The 21,026-nt window shown below is 50.1% G+C and overlaps 1 protein-coding gene across 3 annotated transcripts in view; it reads right to left on the reverse strand.

The window, feature by feature from the left end:
- Window positions 1-210: 210 nt before the first annotated feature.
- The window catches only part of DGAT2 (diacylglycerol O-acyltransferase 2), a 69,403-nt gene continuing 48,587 nt past the window's right edge, over window positions 211-21,026 (reverse strand). For all 3 annotated transcript variants that reach the window (XM_016161587.2, XM_016161588.2, XM_016161589.2), the window contains 7 exons: window positions 16,794-16,922; window positions 11,622-11,729; window positions 11,134-11,204; window positions 4,977-5,181; window positions 4,170-4,344; window positions 3,096-3,298; window positions 211-1,425 (listed from right to left, as the gene is read on the reverse strand). In XM_016161587.2, coding sequence (XP_016017073.1) covers window positions 1,271-1,425; window positions 3,096-3,298; window positions 4,170-4,344; window positions 4,977-5,181; window positions 11,134-11,204; window positions 11,622-11,729; window positions 16,794-16,922 — 1,046 coding nt within the window. In that variant the 3' untranslated portion in view covers window positions 211-1,270. The remainder of the gene's footprint in view (window positions 1,426-3,095; window positions 3,299-4,169; window positions 4,345-4,976; window positions 5,182-11,133; window positions 11,205-11,621; window positions 11,730-16,793; window positions 16,923-21,026) is intronic.

The raw sequence follows: 21,026 nt of genomic DNA on the forward strand, positions 1-21,026 counted from the left end.
CAGATAAGCTGTATCTCGACTCTCAGAAATGGTGGGCACGGTGTTGTTTGAAGCCATTAAGTGTTGGAGTGATTTGTTACACAGCAACAGAAAACTAATATAGTACACAGGGTCACATGGGCCAAAGGAGGAAGGGGGAGAGGGCTTGGCAGGCAGCCTCGCTGGGGCCATGATCTCCCCAAGTGATGCAGATGTAGCCCCAGCAAGAACTCATAGAGGATGTTTGTTTTTATTTATTTGTTTAAGAATATACAAAAGTCTGACATGATACAATGATCTCATTAAGAAAAAACAGAACACGCAAAGGAAGGGCTTGGTTTCTTCTCTGGCCCCCACCTTCTCAGAAAGGCACACATATATGAGGCTTGGGTTTGGGTGCCGACTGTTCTGGAACCAATCTGCTGTTGAGAATGTCAAGCCCCTCTGTGAACAGGAAGAGGGATTCCTTCCTCACGCCCACACTTGGGGTGTGGGTTAAGCAAACTGAAGCCACTGGAAGTATGGAATTCAGACGAAAGCTAGGTCAGTGCTGGGGCCGTGCCATCAGCCCCCTGAGGAAAACCAGTCACTCCAACCAGAATGTGGTGGCTGGATAATCTACGAGATGGCACATCTGGGACAGCCCTGTTTCCCAGCATGGGGTCATCACTACCCTTGTTGTCACTTTGGAGGCCAGTCCAGGCTCAGATTTGAAAGACTGGGGGTGTGGGGAGTGGTAGAAAGGAGAATCAAGCTGGAACAGTCCAGATGCTCATCACTGCACTCTTCAAAATGGGGACAATTGTGCCCTTTGAGTCTTCCCCTTGGCAAGAGGGACTAGTCCTGCTGTCAAGTCAAGGTAGCTGGGAATAGAGGTGTTTGTATTAGAAGTAGTTTCTGCCTCTCATCCTCCAGGGGCAAAGAACAAATAAATACTCTAACTGGCCTGAGCCACTAATCGCTGTTCTTCTTTCCCAATTCACCAGGACTGAGTTTTCTCTGTAGTTTTGGGAAAGGAAGAAGAGGGGTTGGTTGAGAAACCATAGAAACCCATACGTGTTAGCCACCACCTAGAACAGGACAAACTGGAAGTGAAAGAGCTTGAAATACTCACTTTTTCCTTCTTAAAAAAGACCTAACATTGTAATGGTTTAACAAAATTATTATAATTTCTCTTAAATAACCCACAGACACCCATGACGCTTCCAAATTTACAGAACAAAAATCACTTGAGAACTTGGTAGAAAATGATTTGCAGCTGGTTCCTCCAGCGGCTGGCCTGAGGGCTGGCTCAGTTCACCTCCAGGACCTCGGTCTCCAGGAGGCCGAACTTGGTCTTGTGCTTGTCGAAGAGCTTCACCAGGGACTCCATGTATATGCCGTGGTACAGGTCAATGTCCTGCTGGGTCGGGTGCTCTAGCTTGGGGATGGTGATGGGCTCACCCACTGCAGCAATGGGACAGAGGCCTCTGGTTAGTCAATGCTATTTGGCCCACCCTCCCTGGGCGTCCACCATGATATTGATGGCAGCAACCCTGTGCTATGTGCCAACCAAGTGCCGAATGTGCTCTGTCTCAGGTTGTCCCTTTTACAGATGAGAAGACTGAGGCCCAGGGAGGTGGGACGGGACCTGCCCAAGGCCACAGAGCCACTAAGCAGCAGGTGGGATAAAAACTGGCTGCACCCACTGCACTCAGCTGGAAGCTCCTGCGAGTGGGATTAGGGAATGGCTTTGCTTTTGCCTTGCTCTAGGCAAGTCACTTTGCCTCTCTGAGCCTTAGTTTCCTCATCTTATCACAGGGAGAACCTTCCTCACAGGGGCTTTGCTGAGGATTTTGTGAAATAAGGTGACATGCTTTGAGAAGTGTGATAAGAAGGGCGGACGAGGGAGGAGACCAACATTCATACCTCTATGTTTCATTTCCTAATCCTGTTTCATCTCCATACTCAATTCATCATGAAGTCCTCTCAAAGACATTTCTAAAATTTCCCCCAAGTTCATTGCAAGCCTCTTCCATTTCCACTGCTATTCCTTGGTCCAAGGCACCAGCTACCACTAAAGCCTCCTGACTGGTCTTGTGGCTTCCCTTTTTGCCCCTTCTAACTTATTTTCTATCCAGCAACTCCAAGGATCACTTTAAAATGCAAATCTAAACCTCCTCTCCCCAAAACCCTCAAGTAACTTTTCATTCTTAAGGAGAAGAGCAAATTCCTTCACATTGCCCACAGGATCCTGTCCCTGTTCAGACGCCCCCTGAGTATGGAAATGTCCCTGCTGCCTCACAGAGATCAAACTGGGTATGGAATTTATATATAGCATGAGTCAAGGATGAGTCTCGGTCATGTAGCCTAAACTGCAAAAAGTCAGTCTCTGTATAAAGTGCAAAGCAGAACACCTGGCCCTGATAATTCAAAGATCTATGTGAGCTTTGGCTCCTAACGTCCATGGCTTGTGGCTCACATGCTCTAGCTTGTGAACCACTAATACACACACGCACACCATCTACAAGAGGTAATCCTTTGGAATCCTCTAAATGGCCCCAAATAAACCCAAAACAACATAGCTGAGGGCCAAATGCAGCCGGTTTTTTGCTACACTTCTCACAAGCCTATGCTCCAGGCATGCTGATTTTTTTATTTCTGCTCCTCAAAAATCTACACACTCTTGCTCCGTGAACCTTACTTAGGCTTTTGTTTCTGACAAAACTCTCTCTCCCCCACCTCCTTTGCTGGACAATTCCTATTCAGCGAATAGTGTAAAAGTCACCTCCTCCCTGGGGTCCACTATGACCCCCAGGGCACCTTGCACATCCCTCTCACACCCCCATTGGTCTTTACTATAAAAAGGTCTTCCCTGATAAGACAACTGGGTTCTGAAAACACAGAACTGCTGGGTCTTGCTTTCTTTCTTGCACAGCTTGGCTCACAGTAGTATAAATAGTCTCCATCTCCCTACACCCACCTCCCACTAATCATTCCCACATGGCAGCACCCAACATGTCTTCATGGTTTAGCGCATGGATAGCAGAGCCGATGGCCTGGATTTGAATCCTAACTCTATCACTAACTAGCGGGGTGGCACCTCAGGTTCAGGGCATACAGGCAGGGGGACTTACCGACAGTGGTGATAGGCTTGGAGTAGGGCACTAGCCCCCAGGTGTCGGAGGAGAAGAAGCCTCGGCCATGAAAGATACATGGGGCAAAGCCGATGGACTTCTGGAACAACTTCTGGACCTTTCGGCTCCAGGAGCCCTCCTCAAAGATCACCTGCTTGAAGACCTCATTCTCCCCAAAGGAGTAGGTGGGAACCAGGTCGGCTCTGCAAGGGAGAGACAGTCCAGGGTCTGTCACACCCCAATCACGGGCTTCGGTTCCTTCTGTCGGCTCTAGAGGCTTTGGACGCTAGCCAAACCCTCTTCCTCCAGGGCTATGCCAGAATTTCCCAGAGGATCCCAAACCATCTGTCCCCCCACTACCAGGTTCGGACAGGCCCTCACTCTGCACCCATTAGTGACTGCAGAGCATGTCAGGGCTTTGGGACAACTAGGCAAAGGGAAGGTAGAGAGCCTTGCTCTAAAATGCCTGTTCTTTCTTATCCTTCAGGGCCTGCCACTCCTGGGACGTTCTCCCTGTCCCAGGCCCAACCTAGGCCTCTCCCGGTTCTGTGTCACAGCTCCTCAGCATGCTGTGCTGTCACTATCTGTTCCTCCCCACTTGCCCCTGCCCTGAACGCAGGGACTGGGTCTGATTTGATTGTGTCCCCAGTGCCTGTGGGCCCAGAAGATCAGCCTCCTCTGAAGCTTGAGGTAATGTCCTAAGGAGACAGAGGAAGCCTGGGTGGGGCCTAGGTGGTTAGTACCATCCTTAGCTCGAGATTGACAGCAGGCTACATTCATACCCAGCTACATCTCTGGTGGAGGTTGAACATCTCAGGGCCCTCCTCCTGGGGTTGCCCAGAGCCCAGACACCCAGGCTATACTTGAACAACTTGGCCTGAACGTCTGGGCTCCAACCTCCCCTCTCACATAGGATGGTGAACTCCCTTCTGTGCCTTCCTGGGGTCTAGGCCATGCCCCCAGGAGCCAAGGAGCTGCTGCCCTGGGCAAAGCAAAGCTTCGGAGGGGTATATGTGTACGTACATGTGCATGCGTATATGCATTGTGTGCGTATGTGTGTCAGGAGGCACTTACCCGTGACGCAGGGCCAGTTTCACAAAGCCCTTGCGGTTGCGCAGGGTGACTACATTCTTGCCAGGCATGGAGCTAAGGGATTCGGCTGCGCCCCCAACCACGATGATGATGGCATTGCCACTCCCATTCTTCGAAAGCAAGTAGTCTATGGTGTCCCGGTTCACGGGACAGATGCCTTGGGGGTGAGGGGAGGCACACAGTCAGGGCCACTCACAGAAGCACTCCCCTATCCCCTGACCACAGTCACATATAAAAATAAAGAGCCTTGGACTTGGGCCCCACACCTAACCCAGCCACTTAGAAGTTGCATAGCCCTGAGTAAGCTATTCTTTTTCTGAGCTTTGGCTTGCTTATCTGTAAAATTAGGACAACAATACAAGGTTGTTTAGGGAACTCATTCATTTGGCAAACATTCCCTGAGGTTTTAATTCTGCCAGGCTGGTGCCAAGTGTTGGGAAGTCCAGTGAATCAAGCTGGTAGGGGGTCACAGGCAGGGGGATAATGACACAGCCATGGATAACAATCAGATTGTGCAGAGGGCAGCACAGGCACTGGGGTGCGGCGAAAAGGAGTCAGAGAAGGCTTCCTAGGAAAGCTGTTATCCAAGTTGAATCCTGAAGACCATATCAACAGCTCTCCTATTCAACCCTGACCCACCGTGCCTGTGGAAGGCTGCATCTCTCAGCAAAGGACCAGCCATCGGAGCATGGTGTATTGGCTTCCTGGCCTCTCTGTCACCTTGCCCAATTGAGAGGCTCAGGCCTTGACAGTGGAGCCCAGCAAGGACAGACAGAGGTGGATTCTCACCTCCACTCATCAGGTACTCCCTCAGCACTGGCACCCGGAAGTTGCCGGCCAATGTGGCCAGGTAGGTCCTTATGCCAGGGAACTTCTTGCTCACTTCCGTGGCCTCTGTGCAGAAGTTGCAGAAGATACCCAGGCCCATGATGCCATGGGGGTGGGATCCGAAGATGTAGTTCCTGGTGGTCAGCAGGTTGTGTGTTTTCACCAGCTGTAGGGAAAACCCGAGGTGAGAGGAAACTGACCAGGTGATGGGTACTGGGGCATGCCCAGAAGGTAGGAGACAGACTGGGTGTGCCATGCCCCTTGGCACTCTGGGCCTGAAGTGACTCCATACCTGACCTCACTCTCATCACTGGGGCCACAGTACCTGGTGCTCGGTGGTCATCATTTGGACTGCGAGTCTCTGGGAATGTGGAGTAGGGAGACTTTCTCCTTCATTCTTCCTATTTCTCCAGCCAAACACACCAAGTCCTCTTATTCGCACTCTGCCAGCCTCCTGCCTTCCCTTCCTCTGGGACCATCCTCCTCACCACAGCCAGAGTGACTGTTCTAAAACTCAATGCAACACCTGTCACTCTCCGGCTCCCATCAGGATAAAGTCCAAGTCCCTTAGTCTGGCTAGAGAGCGAACAGTGTAGCTGGCCAGAATGGAAACTTCCTTCTGGGCAGCAAGGTTCAGCTCCGGCTCTGATGCAGGAAGGACAAGGGCAAGCAACAAACCTTGTGCCAGCCACAGTGGAGACAGGGAGGTCAGCTGGGCAGCTGATGTGTGGTACTATTAGGAAAGCTGTCCTGGGATGCTCTAAAGAATGACTGGCTTCCTTGGGGCACACCCGCTGCCCTGGGGCCGGTGGCTGGAGGGTGGGATGGATGATGCCAAGTTTCCCTGAATCTTGAGCAACAGGAGGCACCTACCCAGCGCTACAACAAACACAGTGGGGGTGGAGGGTAGAAAGAAGGGTGGAGAGTATTGAAATATTGTTTGGAAATCGTCACTTTTTTTTTTTTGCTAGTTAGAAAAACAATGACTAACCAGAGAGAATTTTCAAAATACTGGAAAGTAAGAACAAAAGCACCTGTCATACCTCTGTCCGGCTAAACTACTCTGATATGCTGAGTCATTTTTCTACTCAAATATACACATGCTTTAAAAAAAAAAAAAAAAACTTACAAAATAGAGGTCATGTGTTAGATACCATTTTTATATAACTTATTACCAAGCATATGATATCATTTCTCCTTAACACGATTCCTTCGTAACATGTCTTCTTATGGCTGTATTATTCTGTCACACAGCTATGCTACACGTAATGGAACTATAATCAAACCCCAACTGATGGACCTTTAAAAAGCTTCCGAAATTTCTCTCAGAAATATTGCTTCTATAAATATCTCATTTTTACCCACATGTCTGATTATTTCCTTGAGACGAACTTCTAGAAAAACAGTTCCTGGGTCAAAGGATATGAACATTTTGGTCCTACGGGCTGCCCCACCTCTCTGGACAGGTGGCACTGATGACACTGCTACCTGCAGCGCATGAAAGTGCCACCTCCATGCACTGGCGCCAGCGGGAAGCAGACACTGGTCATTGGCAGAATACCAAGGACCTGGGTTTTCTATGGGGGCGGGGTGGGGAGTGGGGGCAGGGTGGTTGGCCTCTGGGAAACTGAAATCTGAATCTTCAGGTGAGGTAGGCTGGAGGGGAGATGGGAGTGAGATTGGCTGGCACTATTGCCAGCTCTGTAACTGCCCATATGTGTAAGGGTAAGCAAGACCTCTTGAGTTTTACCCACTGTTGCTTGGGGCATTCTTACTCTTTATCCCACTCTGCCTTTGGCAAGCAGATTAAAGCTGCTCAAAACCCAAACAACTCTTAGCTGCCAACTACATAAACGGAGACAAGCAGCAGCTTAATCCATGATTAGTGGGGTAGAGGCAATGAGATCTAATGGGAGCCCAGCTTTACGAGCTTTGCAAGGAGGTCGTCCTGAGGTTTCGTTACCTAAAGAGCACGTCTGCCCAACACATTCGCTCTCAGTAAGCTAGAATGAAAAAGCACCTTGTGCCAGTTTCCACGAAGAAGAAAGGTGCTGAGGTAAGCAGAGGCAGCCAGTAGCACGCTGGAAACCTGCTCCTGAGCTGGTGGCTAGGCCTGGGAGCCCAAAGTACAGAATGGGTTGGCAGAGCCCTCATCTATGCCATTCCTTTCATAAGAAGGGGGAAACTGAGGCCTAGAGAAAGGAGTTGCTGCTTTCCTAGAGAGTACAGTGAAACATCCTCTACCTCTCCAGTCTTCCTCACCTGAAGATTCAGATTTCAGTTTCCTAGAGGCCACTCAGCTGTGCTTTTCCTGGGGCCTGGATTATAGATGTGTCACCGGGTGGAACCCTAGCTGGCTCTTTAACTCATTTCCTCCTTCCCCAAGACTCTGTCTGATAGGACATTTGGTTAAATGAGGTGCCTTGGGGTCACAGTACAAGTTAATGGCCCTGGTGCAGTACCCAGAAGAGTGCAGTCATCTGATGCAGCTTTGATCTGTCTTTGCGTCACAGTACCTTCCCCCTAGGACTGTACAGAGCGTCCATCCTAGAGGGAAGAGGAAGGACACTGGTAAAGGCTCTATTGTCATGTCTGCTCTTGTGTCCCCTGACTGCCTCCCATAACAAAGTCTCTGTCCAATGTGGTGGCCAGGCCAGGCCTGCTAGCGCATGTAAGCCTGGAATACATTCTCAGCAAGTCACTCCTCACACTCTGCCTCCCAGAGAAGGAAAGGTGCTCAGATAGGATTGTGCCACCCTGGAAGCATATACAGGGAAACTCGGACCCAGAGAAGAGCAGAGATTTGCCTGAGCTAACACAGGAGGGCAGAGTGGCAGAAGAACACAGGAGTGAGAACCTGAGCCCTAAAGCAGACAGCCTTGGTTCCTATACCAGCCCTGATATTGATTTGTCTTGTGACCTTGGGATAGTCCCTCCTCTCTGGGCCTCAGTAGGCCCATATGTGAAATTAGGCATATATATAGATGATCCTAAGCTCAGAGAGTCCCTCCTAGTCTCCTCTCCAAAGATCCTGCCTCTCCCTCAGAAAGCAGTGACCCAGGCACTAGCCACTCCTCCTCCACCCAGCCAACAGTCCTGGTGGCTATGCTAACACATGAGCCCAACCTCTGCTGAGAGAAGGGATGCTCACTGGGTCAGCTGCACTGCTCAGGTGGCAAAGAGTAAAGAGCTTCACCAAGAAAGGAGAGGTGAGGTGTGGGTAGGTGGTACAGCTAAAGATTATTCTACAACCATTGGCAAGAGGCTGGGAGAAGGGGGTGAGACAAGAGGCTCATATACAACTTCACAGTGTATCAGCCTTGATACCAGGTCACCAAGGCCAAACCCTCTCACAGAAGAGAAGCCTGAGTCCCCAAGCAGTAGCTTGGCTAAAGTTATCAGCAGGCGAGAAGAGAGCCCAGACTGAGATCCAATGGCCCAGCCTGTCTCGGATCCAGCGTGGCTTTGGTCCTGGTGCTCAGGGGCCCTCCCAGGGCCAGCTCACATGCATCTTGTGGCTCCAACTCCCAGCTGACTTCTTAGAACAGAAGTGTGATAAGGAACATGGGATTCTGTTTTTGTTTTTTCAAAAGGGCAAAGATCACCAGGGAAAAGCATTTGTCTGTCCCGGTTCTGACCAAGAGTCATCAGGTCACCCTCCTTTTGGGTGGAGGGGCCTATTGGCCTTGAGGAGGTTTCCCGAGAGGCAGGCCACCCTGCACATTGAAGCCTAGCCCTTTGGGTGAGGGCCGCAGTAAAGAGAACAGTCTACAGTCTCTCACAGTTAACCATAATTTACCACTTTTTATCACATGACCATCTCCATTCTGTACAAGGTTAATGAAGCTCACTGAGCTTCAGAAAGTGAGCCTGTGGTCCCAAGGGCAGAAAATGACAAAGTCTAGCAAGATCAATTAAGATGGTGAGCCCACCTGAGGACAGGGACTAAGGCTGATCCTTCTGTGTCCCCATGCCTAGCACTGCACAGGGAGCGACATTGCCGATCCATGAATGGAGTGACAAAGAGCAAGAACTCAACCCAGATCTACAACAGCCAAATAGAGAGAGACTCAGGAAGCGAGGCTCAATCCAAGAGGACATCTGGGACTGAATCTCTCGCAGAGAAAGAGGCGGTAAGAATCCAGTGGGAAAGAGCCTGGGGCCCAGATTCTAGTACTAACGCTGGCATGGACTCCCTGTGCGATGTGGACTAGTCCTTGCCCCTCTTTGGGAGTGTTTCCTCACTTCCAAAATGAGAGGGTTGGGTCTTATGATGCGACATCCTCGCAGCAACAACATCCTCGAATTCTTTGCAGCCAGAGAGATGGGGCCAGGGAAAAAGAGGAGTGGGAACCCTGACCCTGAGGATCCTGGGAGAAGTGGGCTCAGGCTGAGGTGGGCAGAGGGAGCTAGCCCTTGGGCTGCCCCACAACACCAAGAGCAGTGAAGGAATGTGGGGTTACCTGGCCATCTCCCTTAGGCAGCATGCCAGGATGTTCCAGTCACTGACTCACAACAGCAAACACATACCATGCTGTGTCATGCACACTTTCATACTCTTCAGACCCCATTGCCTCCTGCTGGGTTACCTCAGCAGCTAGGGTGTGCCGGGGCTGAGGTACTGAGCGAGCTGGCCAGACAGGTCTTTCCCCTGCAGGGAAAACCTTCAAGATTCTGCCAGAGTTATCTAGAATCTACCGGCATCATTCATATGCACCAGGATCCAGATTCCTCTGCCTTGTCAACCGAGCTTGCAGACCACAGGCAGAGTGACTGGGATGAGACCGAGAGCCAGACCAAGCCACCATTTATTCTGTCAGGACCTAAATGTTGATCTCAGAGAAGATGGGCTCAGAAGACCAGCAGACCAGTGTGGGGCTCCCAGAGGAGCCAATGGTGCAACAGGAAGAAAACCCAGAGACCAAACTGGTCTAAACTTGCTTCATATGGGGAGACTGCACCCTGAAAGAGATGGTGCCTCACCCAGGGCCATATTGGGCTTTTCCTGCCTCTGTCTGCCAAGCCTAAGGGAAGCGTGCTACAGTGAAAAGAACCCAGACTTTGAGGAAAGATAGCAGTTGAAATCTTGGCTCTACCCCTCACTAACCCCAGTCATCTTTGTTACTCTGACCTTCAGCTTTCAGGGATAAAGTTAATACCCCCTACAGGGTGCTGTAAGGGTTAAAGGAGACTCCTTGGAGAAAGGCGTTGGCTCCTGGAAAGCCCAGTAAATGGAGATCCTCCCTCTTCATTCCACAGGTTTCTTCTCAAACTCAGGTGCCTATGCTCTCATTGTTTTCCCTGACTCTTCAGTGCTAATTATCTTTAGGTTGCAGTCCTAGGAGCAGCTACTCTAGAAGCCTTCCCCAAGCCCTTCAGCAACTAGGGTCTTACTCTTCTTTCACTACATATCAAATTTCCTGGGCCCTAATTTTATGGCCGTGATCCCCAGCAACCCACCCATGATTGTCTGAGAGAAGTGATATTTCTGTAAAAGCTTCAGAAGGAAAGAAGGTCCCTCACACCTATTGCTATGTTTGGTTCAGTGCTAACCTTGGTTTAAGCCGATGGACTACTTCAGCATTATTCTTGATAAATCAACTCCATTTTCAGTCATGCCTTTCACATTCACTGAAAGGAAGACAAGCAATGGCCAGAATATCTGCTATTATACCTGCTCATTATATCATTCAGGATCTCAGTGTCTGAAACATCTTTTAGGTCCAAATGCTAGAATGAGTTTTGTTTCCCAAGGAACTAGCAAGCGTTTTCCTTTCTCCAACAACTGTCACATTTCCCCTTTTGCCCTGGCTACCAGGAAGCTCGGAGCTAATGATGAAGCTCAACTACCACAACTTTGTGGACCCTTATGGCTGAAATACTAGTATTTTCTTCTCTCAAGTATTGATTTTTCTTTTTACCTGGTATGGCATTTTATGTATCCTAACTTGCTCAAATACTGCATTAAGCAGTGTGGAATATGAACCAATGATCATAGTGGGAGATGTCACATAGTTCAACTCAGCACATGTGGTCACTGTGGATGGGTACGTTCAGGCATCAATTCAGATTTCCCATCCATCCCCACTCTCCCAAGATAATACCCGCGAGTCTTTACCTGGATGGGAAAGTAGTCTCGAAAGTAGCGCCACACGGCCCAATTTCGAACCCACTCTGACCTCCTGCCACCTTCCAGAGAACAAAATACAGTGTTGGGAAGGAGTGGGAGTAAAGGAGGGTGACATTCAAGCAAGGCAGACATGACAGAGCCAAGGTGAAACTCTGAGGTAGGTGACTATCACCCTATGCAGCATCTTCTCCCTTTCCCACTGCACCTCTCCCTTTCTATGTTTGTTCCCTCATGTTATGCAAACCCTTGATTGAGCGTGAGCTCCTACAGAACCTGAATGGTGCCCTTTGAGGAACTTGTACTACCCCCTTGTTCCCCCCATACACACTCAAAACCATACCCTGGCCTAGCCCGATGCTTTTCACATTGTAGGTATTAAGTAAAAAGGAGCAGGACCCACAATGAGGAACCCCAGCTTGGGCAAGAGGGAGAGTTCCAAGGGTGCATGGGTGGGGCAGGGAAACCCATGCCCTTACCTTTTTGGGGCGTGTTCCAGTCAAACACCAGCCAGGTAAAGTAGAGCACAGAGATGAGCCAGCAATCGGTGCAGAAAATGTACATGAAGATGATGCTGCAGGCCACTCCTGGAAGGCAGGCAGATGGCCACAGGTCAGGCTCTGTCCTTCCCAGTTGGGCCTTACTCTCCTCTCTGGTTGAGGGCTCGCCAAGCGACTGAGTGAGCCTTTATTGTGGCACTAAGCTAGGCACAGCTGGGGCTATGGGCACAGCCTGGGGAGAAGCAAGCTCATGTGGACATGAGTCTTGTCTCTTAGGCTCTGACGGACTGTGCTGGCATCAAACGGCCCATGGGCTCCATGTCGTCTGGGCAAAAGAGACAGTGAAGGTGGACTTCAGCTTCTTGTGAAGCTTGCCTTAGAGCTGTTCTTCCTGTCCCCTCCTTGCGCGTTCTCTCCACCCCAGTGCCCAGCATAGTTACCACAAACAAGGGGAGGGACCTACCAAGCCCCTCCACGTCCCACAACATAGGCTGAGCCACTGTCTTAAACCTGATGTTGGGCGACTTTTACACCATTTTAGAAATGAGAACACTGAGGCTCTAGGAGAGGGTAACTTGTCCAAGGTCAGCCAGCAGGCCAGTGGCAGAGCCAGGATTAAAACCATAATCTGTACTAGGCTTTAGAAAGTCACCAAAAATTAGAAGCCCCTGATTATCACAGGGCAGACCTGTGAGAGGGGTCTTGCCCCAGGAAGAGGACTGGCTGCTTCCAACATGACAAAGTGCCAGGTAGTCCCAAGCAAAAGCCTAGAGCCCATGAGCAGGACACTCAGAAGCCTCCCTGGGGCCAGCTTTCATGTAGTCACTTTTGTTCTGGGCCTGTTGGCCAGAAAGCTGAATAACGTGGCACAGAGAGGAAGGAAGGTCCATGCCAGGCCTGGTTTGCCTCATGGCTTGCCCCTAAATGCCCTCATCAGGGCTTCTATCTTTCCGATTTTTCCCTAGCCTTCAAGGCGTGGCTAAGACATTCTCCAATATGATACTGTCCTCTCACATGGATCTCTCATCTTTGAATTTTCCACACTGGGGGGTAGGAGGGGGGTTCGCATGTCTCCTTTGCCACCTGGCACTCAGCACAGGGCTGGGGGCAGCAGGTACTCATACTTGGTAGGAGCGTGGCCTCCATCTAGTACCCTCTCCACCGCCAAGGAAGGAAGCCAACCCTTGCTGTATGTCCACCCTCTGTTGGGCACTGGGCCGGTCAGGGGTGCTCTAGAGCTCTACCTAGCTCTAATTCCATGTTCTCTTCTTCCCCCCACGCTGAGCCTCCTCTGGTTTCCTGGGGAGGGCCAGCATAGACTCTCCATGAGTCGAAGCGCAGGAAAATGGCAGTCCCTTGTCATCTACAATCCAGTCCTATTCTAGACTCCTGACCTAGGCTCTACCCAAGGTAGGTGAAATGTTACAACTATCTAGGGAAGGACAGTGAACATAGAATGACCAGGCATCCAGTTTTTTAGGACCAGCTTAAAGTGAGTATGACATCACAGACAGGTAAGGTGAGTTTCCAGAGAAACACTTGCAGCCTACCAAACTTTGTTAAAGGCAAACCGTGAAGTACTTGAGGTGACTTGGTAAATATCTATGTCTAAGTTAAAGCCACTCACAAAGTCATACGCATTGTTGAGGAGTTTGCCTCTGGTCTCCTTTCTCAGGCCTGCAAAGGGACATTTTAGCCCCCTAGATTCCACAGGTATCCAAGTTCCTTCAGAAGCCAGGTAGATGCTCTAGGCAGACCTGAGAGGGCCTGTGAAGTTCAGGTGAGGGTCTGAACAGCCTAGAAACTTAGCTGCCATCAAACTACTAACTCTCCCGAGAGGTAGAAGAACCAGAGGGGCTGAACCCCAGGCCTACTGCCTAGATGTCTAGGCTTTCTGGGAAGGTAGGAATCCCTACCTACTATCTTCTCTCTGGTGCTAAGGCAGCTTGGATGGAGGTAAAGAGAACAGACAAGAGTCCAAAGACTGCGTTCCAGTTCCAAACCTTCTCAGCCTGGGGTGCCCACTCTCCCTAACTCCCGTATGTGCACAGCCCCTCTCTTGCAGAACTCATCACCTGTCTTGTCATTATCTGCCTCCCCCATCAGACTCTTTCTGTCAGGTAGCCCTTCAGCTCCTGAGCACCTTGGGAGCCAGAACTGGGTCAGATTAACCTCTCCAGCCCCAGCAACCAACACATCAAAGGTTTATTGAGCAAAAGTGAACTAAACCTACCAAACAACCTTCCTTTCTCACAGCCTAATTCCAGTCCTCTGAACAATGGGCTCCCTGCTCCACTCTCTTAGGTTGTGGGGCTGCACGGGAACCAGCACCACAGGGTCATGAGATGTGAACAACTGCTTAAAAGCCCCAATGGCTCCACATGTGGAAGGCTCAGGACCATCTGCACAATCACCCACTCCCCACACATCATGGTGAAGTTTGTGATTCAAAACTCTGGTCCTTGTGGCCCGTGAGCATGGCAGCCTGTGGCTGCTCAGTGGCAGAGAAGCAGCAGAAGGCCCTATGAAGAGCAAGAACATGTTCTTCCACAAAGCCCTGGCCCTGCCACTCACTGGCCACAGCCCATCCCTGACCTTCAATCTCCTTACAGGGTGTTGGGAAGATTACATGAGATGAGTGTGAAGAGGACTTAACAGACAGTTAAGTGTCTAATCAAAACTCCATGGACTTGGATGGGGAAAAAAACCGACATATTAATTTTTACCCATCTCTTACAGATATTTGGTACTTCCTTCATTTAAAAATGTTAAGACCACAATAATATTAGCAGTGCTATTGACGGTGACACCAATAGAAAATAGAGGTGTGTTCCTATCATGTTTATAGCTATTGCAGATATCTCGAAAAATCATTTATTCTCATTACTACTTAAGAATTATAGCAATGATTATGCCTGCTGCTAGGTCTTTCTACTTGCTATAATAATAAAAAAGCACATGTGTTACTATATGTCTAATTTGATTTTTTAATATGTGAATATTTATATTTCAGTATCATTGGTTTCTTTTGAAGTCTGATGTACTTTGTATTATATACTTAAAAACACTGAGAAAGGTTTATAGCTTTATCAGGATGCCAGAGGGGTCCATGGTAAAAGAAAAGTAGTGAAGAGTCACTCTGTTCCAGACGGAAGCTGATGGGGCCACAGCAACCTTTGCAGGGGAGCCTCTGCCAGCAGGTATGGGTGGCAGCAAGAGGGAGTGGCTGGGCTGCTCAGAGTAATAATTAGCAGCAGCTCAACAGACCTGCTGTTCCAACCAGGCTTGGCTCCCTCCTCCGTGAGGGCGTTGGGAAGATGCTGGGCCGGTTTCTGGGCTGTGGTTGGGCTTGTTAACCTACAGCACAGGGCCAGAGCCTATTGTGTGCTGCATGGGCTGGGTTTCACCTGCTGCTCAACTCCCCATCAACCAAGCTCTGACCCACTCAGACAAGGATAGTGGTGGCTTCTTGGTGCAAATGGGGACTAAGGGAGTTGCTGCCACAAACAAAGCAGGAGTCTGGGAGGCTGAAGTCTACAGGGTCTTTTCTTGGTGCTACTACTTCCTTCTCATGTGATTCTGGATAAGGCTCTGTCCCCACTGGGCCTCTGCTTCCTACCTGAAAATGGAATAATCTGGGTTATACTGTGCTCTTTACTCCAGGATTCTAATAAGTGGCCGAATGCAGGCTGAGTTGGGATTTTGAGTCCCGAGGGAGCCAATTTAATTTGCCCTGTTCCCTAGAGGCCATATGTCCCTGTAAGAAAAGATCAGCAACTGCCTTTGACCCCAGAAAAATGTGCACATACTCTCATGTATTACTTTGTGCTGAATTTTAGGGCCTCATGCACCTCCCTCTAAAGCCCTTTCTTGGGCCCAAAGCTGAAGACTGGCCGTTTCAGAGCAGGTCCAACAATTCTGCACTCCCTGTTAAGGTGGGCACCCTGGTCTCCACCCAGATCCCAGCTCTGTACTTAATGGGCTTCACTGAGCCTCCATGAGTTTCCACTTCCTCACCTGTAAAGTGGGGAGTCAATACATGGAAAGTGCCTGGTACACTATGGGGACTTGATAAATAGTACCCGTGTACCACCCTGTGCCCTGCAGAGGGCAGGAAAGGCAGCATGGAGCTGCCTGGAAATGTAAGCTCAGAGGCCCCCATGCCCACTGGAAGTATGCTTGCTCAGCACTAACAGAGTAACTCCTGATAATTCCCATCGGCCTGGACAGTTCAGTTTTGAGACTGGCACTAAAAGGGACTTGCCCACAGATACTGGCATGTACTCTATGCCGTTCTGCTGCAGGTTTGTCTGCCCTGATGTGCTGGGAAAGCCACTTATTATGCTGGGGACACGGAGGCCTGGGGAAGACAAGAAGCTGCTGGGAGATAACAGGTGGCCCCAGCGTCGACTCTTTCCTCCTCCCACACAACCCACAATGTCCTGAGCCTGGTCTGGACGGCAATCTAGGGAATGAGGGCACCAACCTGGACCTGCAGAAGCAACAACCAAAGCACTGATGTGGGAGGTGTTGAGAAGGGAGGGAGCAAGCATTAGATGGGCTTGCTGTGGAAAGCAGCTGGGGACTGTTCACAGGGTGTGTGAGAGTTCACCACAACCAGGCTCTGTGTCACTTGCTCTCATTCCATATCCCCACAAAAGCCATGTGAAATAGGCAATATGTTCCTCACATCTGAAATGAGGAAACTAACTTTCAGACAGCTCAAAGAACCTGGGTAAGGGAACAGAGTTCATTTGTGGTAGAGTCAAGACTCAAACCCAGCACATAGTACCTTAAGACAAAGTAATATACCTGCTGGAAATGTTTGTTGGTTGGCAGGGTGGCACACGGGAAAAGCACAGGCTTTGGGGTCCTATAGACCTGAATTAAAATCTGTGTGACTCTGGACAAGTAACTTACCTTCTCTGAGACCTAGGTTTCCCATATATAAAATGGGAACCATACCACTACCTCCCACCGAATCCCACTGAATCTTCATGCATGATTAGAGGTAGAGCACTTGATTGGGGACCCAAAAAGTGGAAAGTAGGAGGATGCTCTTACCCCTCACCCTTGAAGAGCAGAGCTCTTGCCCTAACCTCTGTTGGGATATGGCCTCCACCTGCCCTCACCCTCTAAGCCCTGGCTTACCGAGCATGAGGAAGCTCAGGACCCATTGAAGCACTGAGATGACCTGTAGCTGCTTTTCCACCTTGGATCTATTCAGCCAAGTGATAGAGAAGAGGTCCCGGAGGGCAGAGAGGATGCTGGAGCCAGTGCCTATAACAGAGGAAAGATGTCAGCTGGCTTCCACAGTTCCCTCCAACCTCAGAGTCCCCAACACTGCCCATAGTCACCTTCCTAGATGTGAGAAGAGCATGGGTTCAAATCCTAGCTCTGCCACCCAGTAGCTTTATAATTCTGGGCCTTCCTGTGCCCCAGTTTCTATATATACCCAATTGGAATAATGTCCTCTAAGAGCGTCATTTTAGAGACCCTTACTTTGGAGGTCTCTAAAGGGGCTAGGGGAAGGCTATCCATTATTGCCCAGTCTCTTCCCTCCCTCCACCCCAATCGAACTCTTGTCCTTTTCCTTTATCTGGATCCAGTACAAATATTTGATCTGTGCTATCTGTTTCTGTGAGCCCAAGGACATAGGTTCAACATCCAGTTTGTAATGTTTTTTTCTCCAACTGTACTTTGAGCATGCCCAATCCCTGCCCACCCCACTTCCCTTATCCCCAGGACTGATACCCTTTTCCCTAGAGCTGAGGCCTCTTTCCCCTACCCTCAGCACCACTAATATCATAACCACCAGCACTCTCATCTTCATCTCAGTGCCCAAAGCTTGGAGCCCAGAGAAGAATTAGGCCAGAGCCTTTACTTCCGCAAAGCGCCCAGTGGCCAGTGAGCTTCAGGCAGCCTTGAACAATGAGGGCTGCAATTATGTTTGCTACCAAGCAAGTACCAAGCCTGCAAGTTAGAACAAGATATGCCCACTTAATTGACTCTGTGGCTGTGTCCCCAGGATGACATCCCAGACTCCAGTGGCTGATGGGCAGTGTGACCAGAAAGCTTGGTGATGGCGGGAGAGACAGCACTGGGGAAGAGCGTGGGCAAGGTTCCGAATGCATTCCTTCAGCCAGCGGGACCAAAGGAGTGGGCTATTTCAAACCCTACGTCTGCTGAGCCCCAGCTATATGCCCTATGCTCAGCACATCTTCACTGAGTGTCTACTGTGTGCTGGTCAAACATTCCTTCATACTAAGTCATAATCTTGTCCTTGAGGGTCTCAGGACCTTTCACCCTGGCCTACTGCTGGGAGCGGGAGGGAGAGGGTTTAGGGGCTTACACTCAAGCCTTTGTATTTCTTCAAAATCTATAGAACAGCAAGGTCACAGTGAGTTTAGAAAGGAACATAACACTCATCACCTGAAAGTCAACAATTACTTTGACTTTTAGGAGGTACACAGATAACATTAGGCTTCAAGGTAGGCATACCAGTCCTCTCCCCTTTACCTGGTCTAATGGATCAGAGGGAGGGGGCTTTATGCAGCAGAAGAGTCAGACTCCAGTTCAAACCTTGGTTCCATACACTGTGTGACTCCGGAAAATACCACGAGGGCCTCCTAACATGTCCCCAGGGAATGGCACACAAATTGGGTGCTCAGAAGCATCTACCACTCCACAGGTAAACTGGATTGGAGGTGGCAAAATAATAAATAAAAAGGCTGGGCCACAGAGGCATTCTAGAGGTTTGGCACATAAATGTTCCTTCACCCTCCATATAAAAATCCTACTGTCACAGGCCCTTCCCATCTCCACACTTTCCTAACAACCCATCCTGGAGACTAATGGCCTTCTGAGGTCATCTAGAATAGCCCAATGGGACCATCAGGGAGACTCTGAAATTCACTGACTTGTGCAGGGTTACCCAGGCAGTAGAGCAAGGGCTGGAGCCCAGGATTCCTGCCCCCTGCTCAGGGTATCTTCTTTCCCCTCATAGCAGGTACTAAGTGCTCACAGGACACAGCCAAGTCCAAGGATAGGGTATGCTCAGGGCCTGTTAAACCTGTTAAGAAATGGGGAGAAGCCTGGGGAGGTAAATGGGAGAGGGAAGTGAGGCCCAAGCATAGGCCTGAACCCCTGCTCCAAGGGCTAGCCTCGTAAGTCATCTCTAGCAGCTGGCTCTACCTCCTGAGCTATGCCAGATGAGGTGAAGCAGGGGCCATGACAGCTAAGAGTAGGCTTGGGGGTAGGCAAGTCCCTGTTCTGGGTCTGGAACAGGCCGGTGCCCTGGGTGAAGAGAAGACAGAATGGACTCCATCCAGCACCTTCCTACTCAAAGTGTGGTCTGGGAGCTGTTTAGAAGTATAGGATACAGGGCCCCAGAGTGGATCTACCTAATCAAAATCTGCATTTTCACATCAAAATCTGCATTTTCACAAGTTCCTCAGTCCAAAGTCTCAGGACGGGCAAGTCTGGGGTTGGGGCAGGGGGAGAGGGAGAAGCTGGGGGCCTCCACCATCCCCTAGGCAGGGAAAAAAGGCAATGCGGGGAAGGACATCAGACATTGTCTCATTTGACCACTGTCTACTGCAATAAGACCTGAGGCCAACCTCTTGATGAGTGCTTAAGATAAGGCCTCTGGGTCCAGTCCCTGCCTTTGGGTCAGAGCCAACCAACCGGTTGTACTTATTGCCACTATGTGAGCTTTCCTGCATGGAGAGGAGGGGGATATATAGGAATTCCATGTTGGCAACGTATCCCCCATTGAAACAACTGAAAAAACCTGGGACTGCTAAGCTTATTAGAAGTCTCTCACAGTTAGACAAGAGCAGAATGCAGGAACTGCAGACCATCTTGTCCAGCCCTCACCCAGACAGGAAGAGGGCCTGGGGGACCTGCACAAACCCCACGGCAAGTCGGCCAGAGCCAGGCTTTTCTCATGCTACCCAAGCTGCTCTCAACCAGCTTCGTCTCAACTACGGCCCATAGCCAGCTCTGCAACAAAGTAGGAAATGTGCAAGTCCACTGAGGAATGTCGGATGTCCCTTTGGGAATCAGGGACAGGCTGCCTAGAGAGGGAGGCCAGGAGCAAGCTACCATTCCACACTCCTCAGCCCAGGGCCCGTTTGGTTGCCTCCTGGCCAGATAATTCCAACCTAGCTGACCACAGAGCCCAACCCCAGGAGCTGGCCTGTCCATGATGCTGAGCCCCAGCCCCATGGAAGCCCCATACGGACCTACGAAATATTGAGTCATTGCTATTCTGCCTAGGAAGCCTCTTCTCACCTTGCCTACCTGATGATCCCCTGATAATGGGATAAGGCAATTCTCTTTCAAAACCCAGACAGGGCAAACCTTTGGAGAGAAGAGAGGTAGTCTTTCCTTCTCTGGGATTATAAACTCTAAGACCTACAAGCCTGGAACTGTCAGGGCCCATTTTACCACCAGATCACTGGCCCCCCATCCCCCGCCCCCTGCCCTTCCTAAAGATGAAGCCAGGAGAGACCAATAGATTGGAGAAATAAGAGAGAAATGGAGTCCTCCCTCTGGGTTCCCACAGCCCCACACCTTGTTCTCACTTCTGGTTATAAGTCCATCCTCCCATCATCCCAGAATCTGCCCAAAGGCAAGGCCTGGCTCTGAGCCACATCTGGGTTCCTAGTGTCCTGCCAGGGCCTGGCCCAGAGTGAACACTCAATAAGGTTTGCTAAGTGAGAGGAAGAGGAGGTCTCTGCTTTGGCTGTTCCTCAGGCCCCCAGGCTCCCTCCCTGTAGGGCTGGGTGACAGATATGTGCCCACATGGTCCATGAAGCTTTGGGGGCTTCCACAGCACTTCCACAGGTTCTCTGACTCCTCATCAGGCCTGTGTGTTTGGCATCATCACTCCCATTCTGATGGTGATAAAAATAGCTCATGGAAGTGACATAGCCAATGACATTTGGCCAAAGGGTGCTAGAGTTGGCCTCAATTCAGCCTTAACATACGGGCCAGCATTCTATCTCTATGCCATAGGTCCCCCAAGTTCCTCCTCTCGTCTCCCCATGACAAAGTGGGGGAAGGTTGGGAGGGGATGGAGGGAAATGAATGACCTATTTTCCATCAGAGGAGCAAGTCAGAAGCAGGGGTCCTGTGTAGCAGAAGTCTAAGTGGAAGCGGCAGAAAGCCTTGGGGTTCCAGTTCCAGCTCTGCCACCACGTCCTACCTCTAATCCCTTAACTTCTCTGGGCTTCAGTTACCCCATCTATAAAATAGGGGTTGGGAGGATGAACTCTATGATCTATCTCTTCAACTGCTTGAAGGACACCACTTAGAGCCTCACCACATTGCAACAGCCCTGGCACAGTCGCCCGGTAGGTGGGAAGTGAGGGTTCAGTT

The sequence above is a fragment of the Rousettus aegyptiacus genome, unplaced genomic scaffold (genome assembly GCF_014176215.1).
Source record: "Rousettus aegyptiacus isolate mRouAeg1 unplaced genomic scaffold, mRouAeg1.p scaffold_m13_p_5, whole genome shotgun sequence".
Classification (NCBI taxonomy): domain Eukaryota; kingdom Metazoa; phylum Chordata; class Mammalia; order Chiroptera; family Pteropodidae; genus Rousettus; species Rousettus aegyptiacus.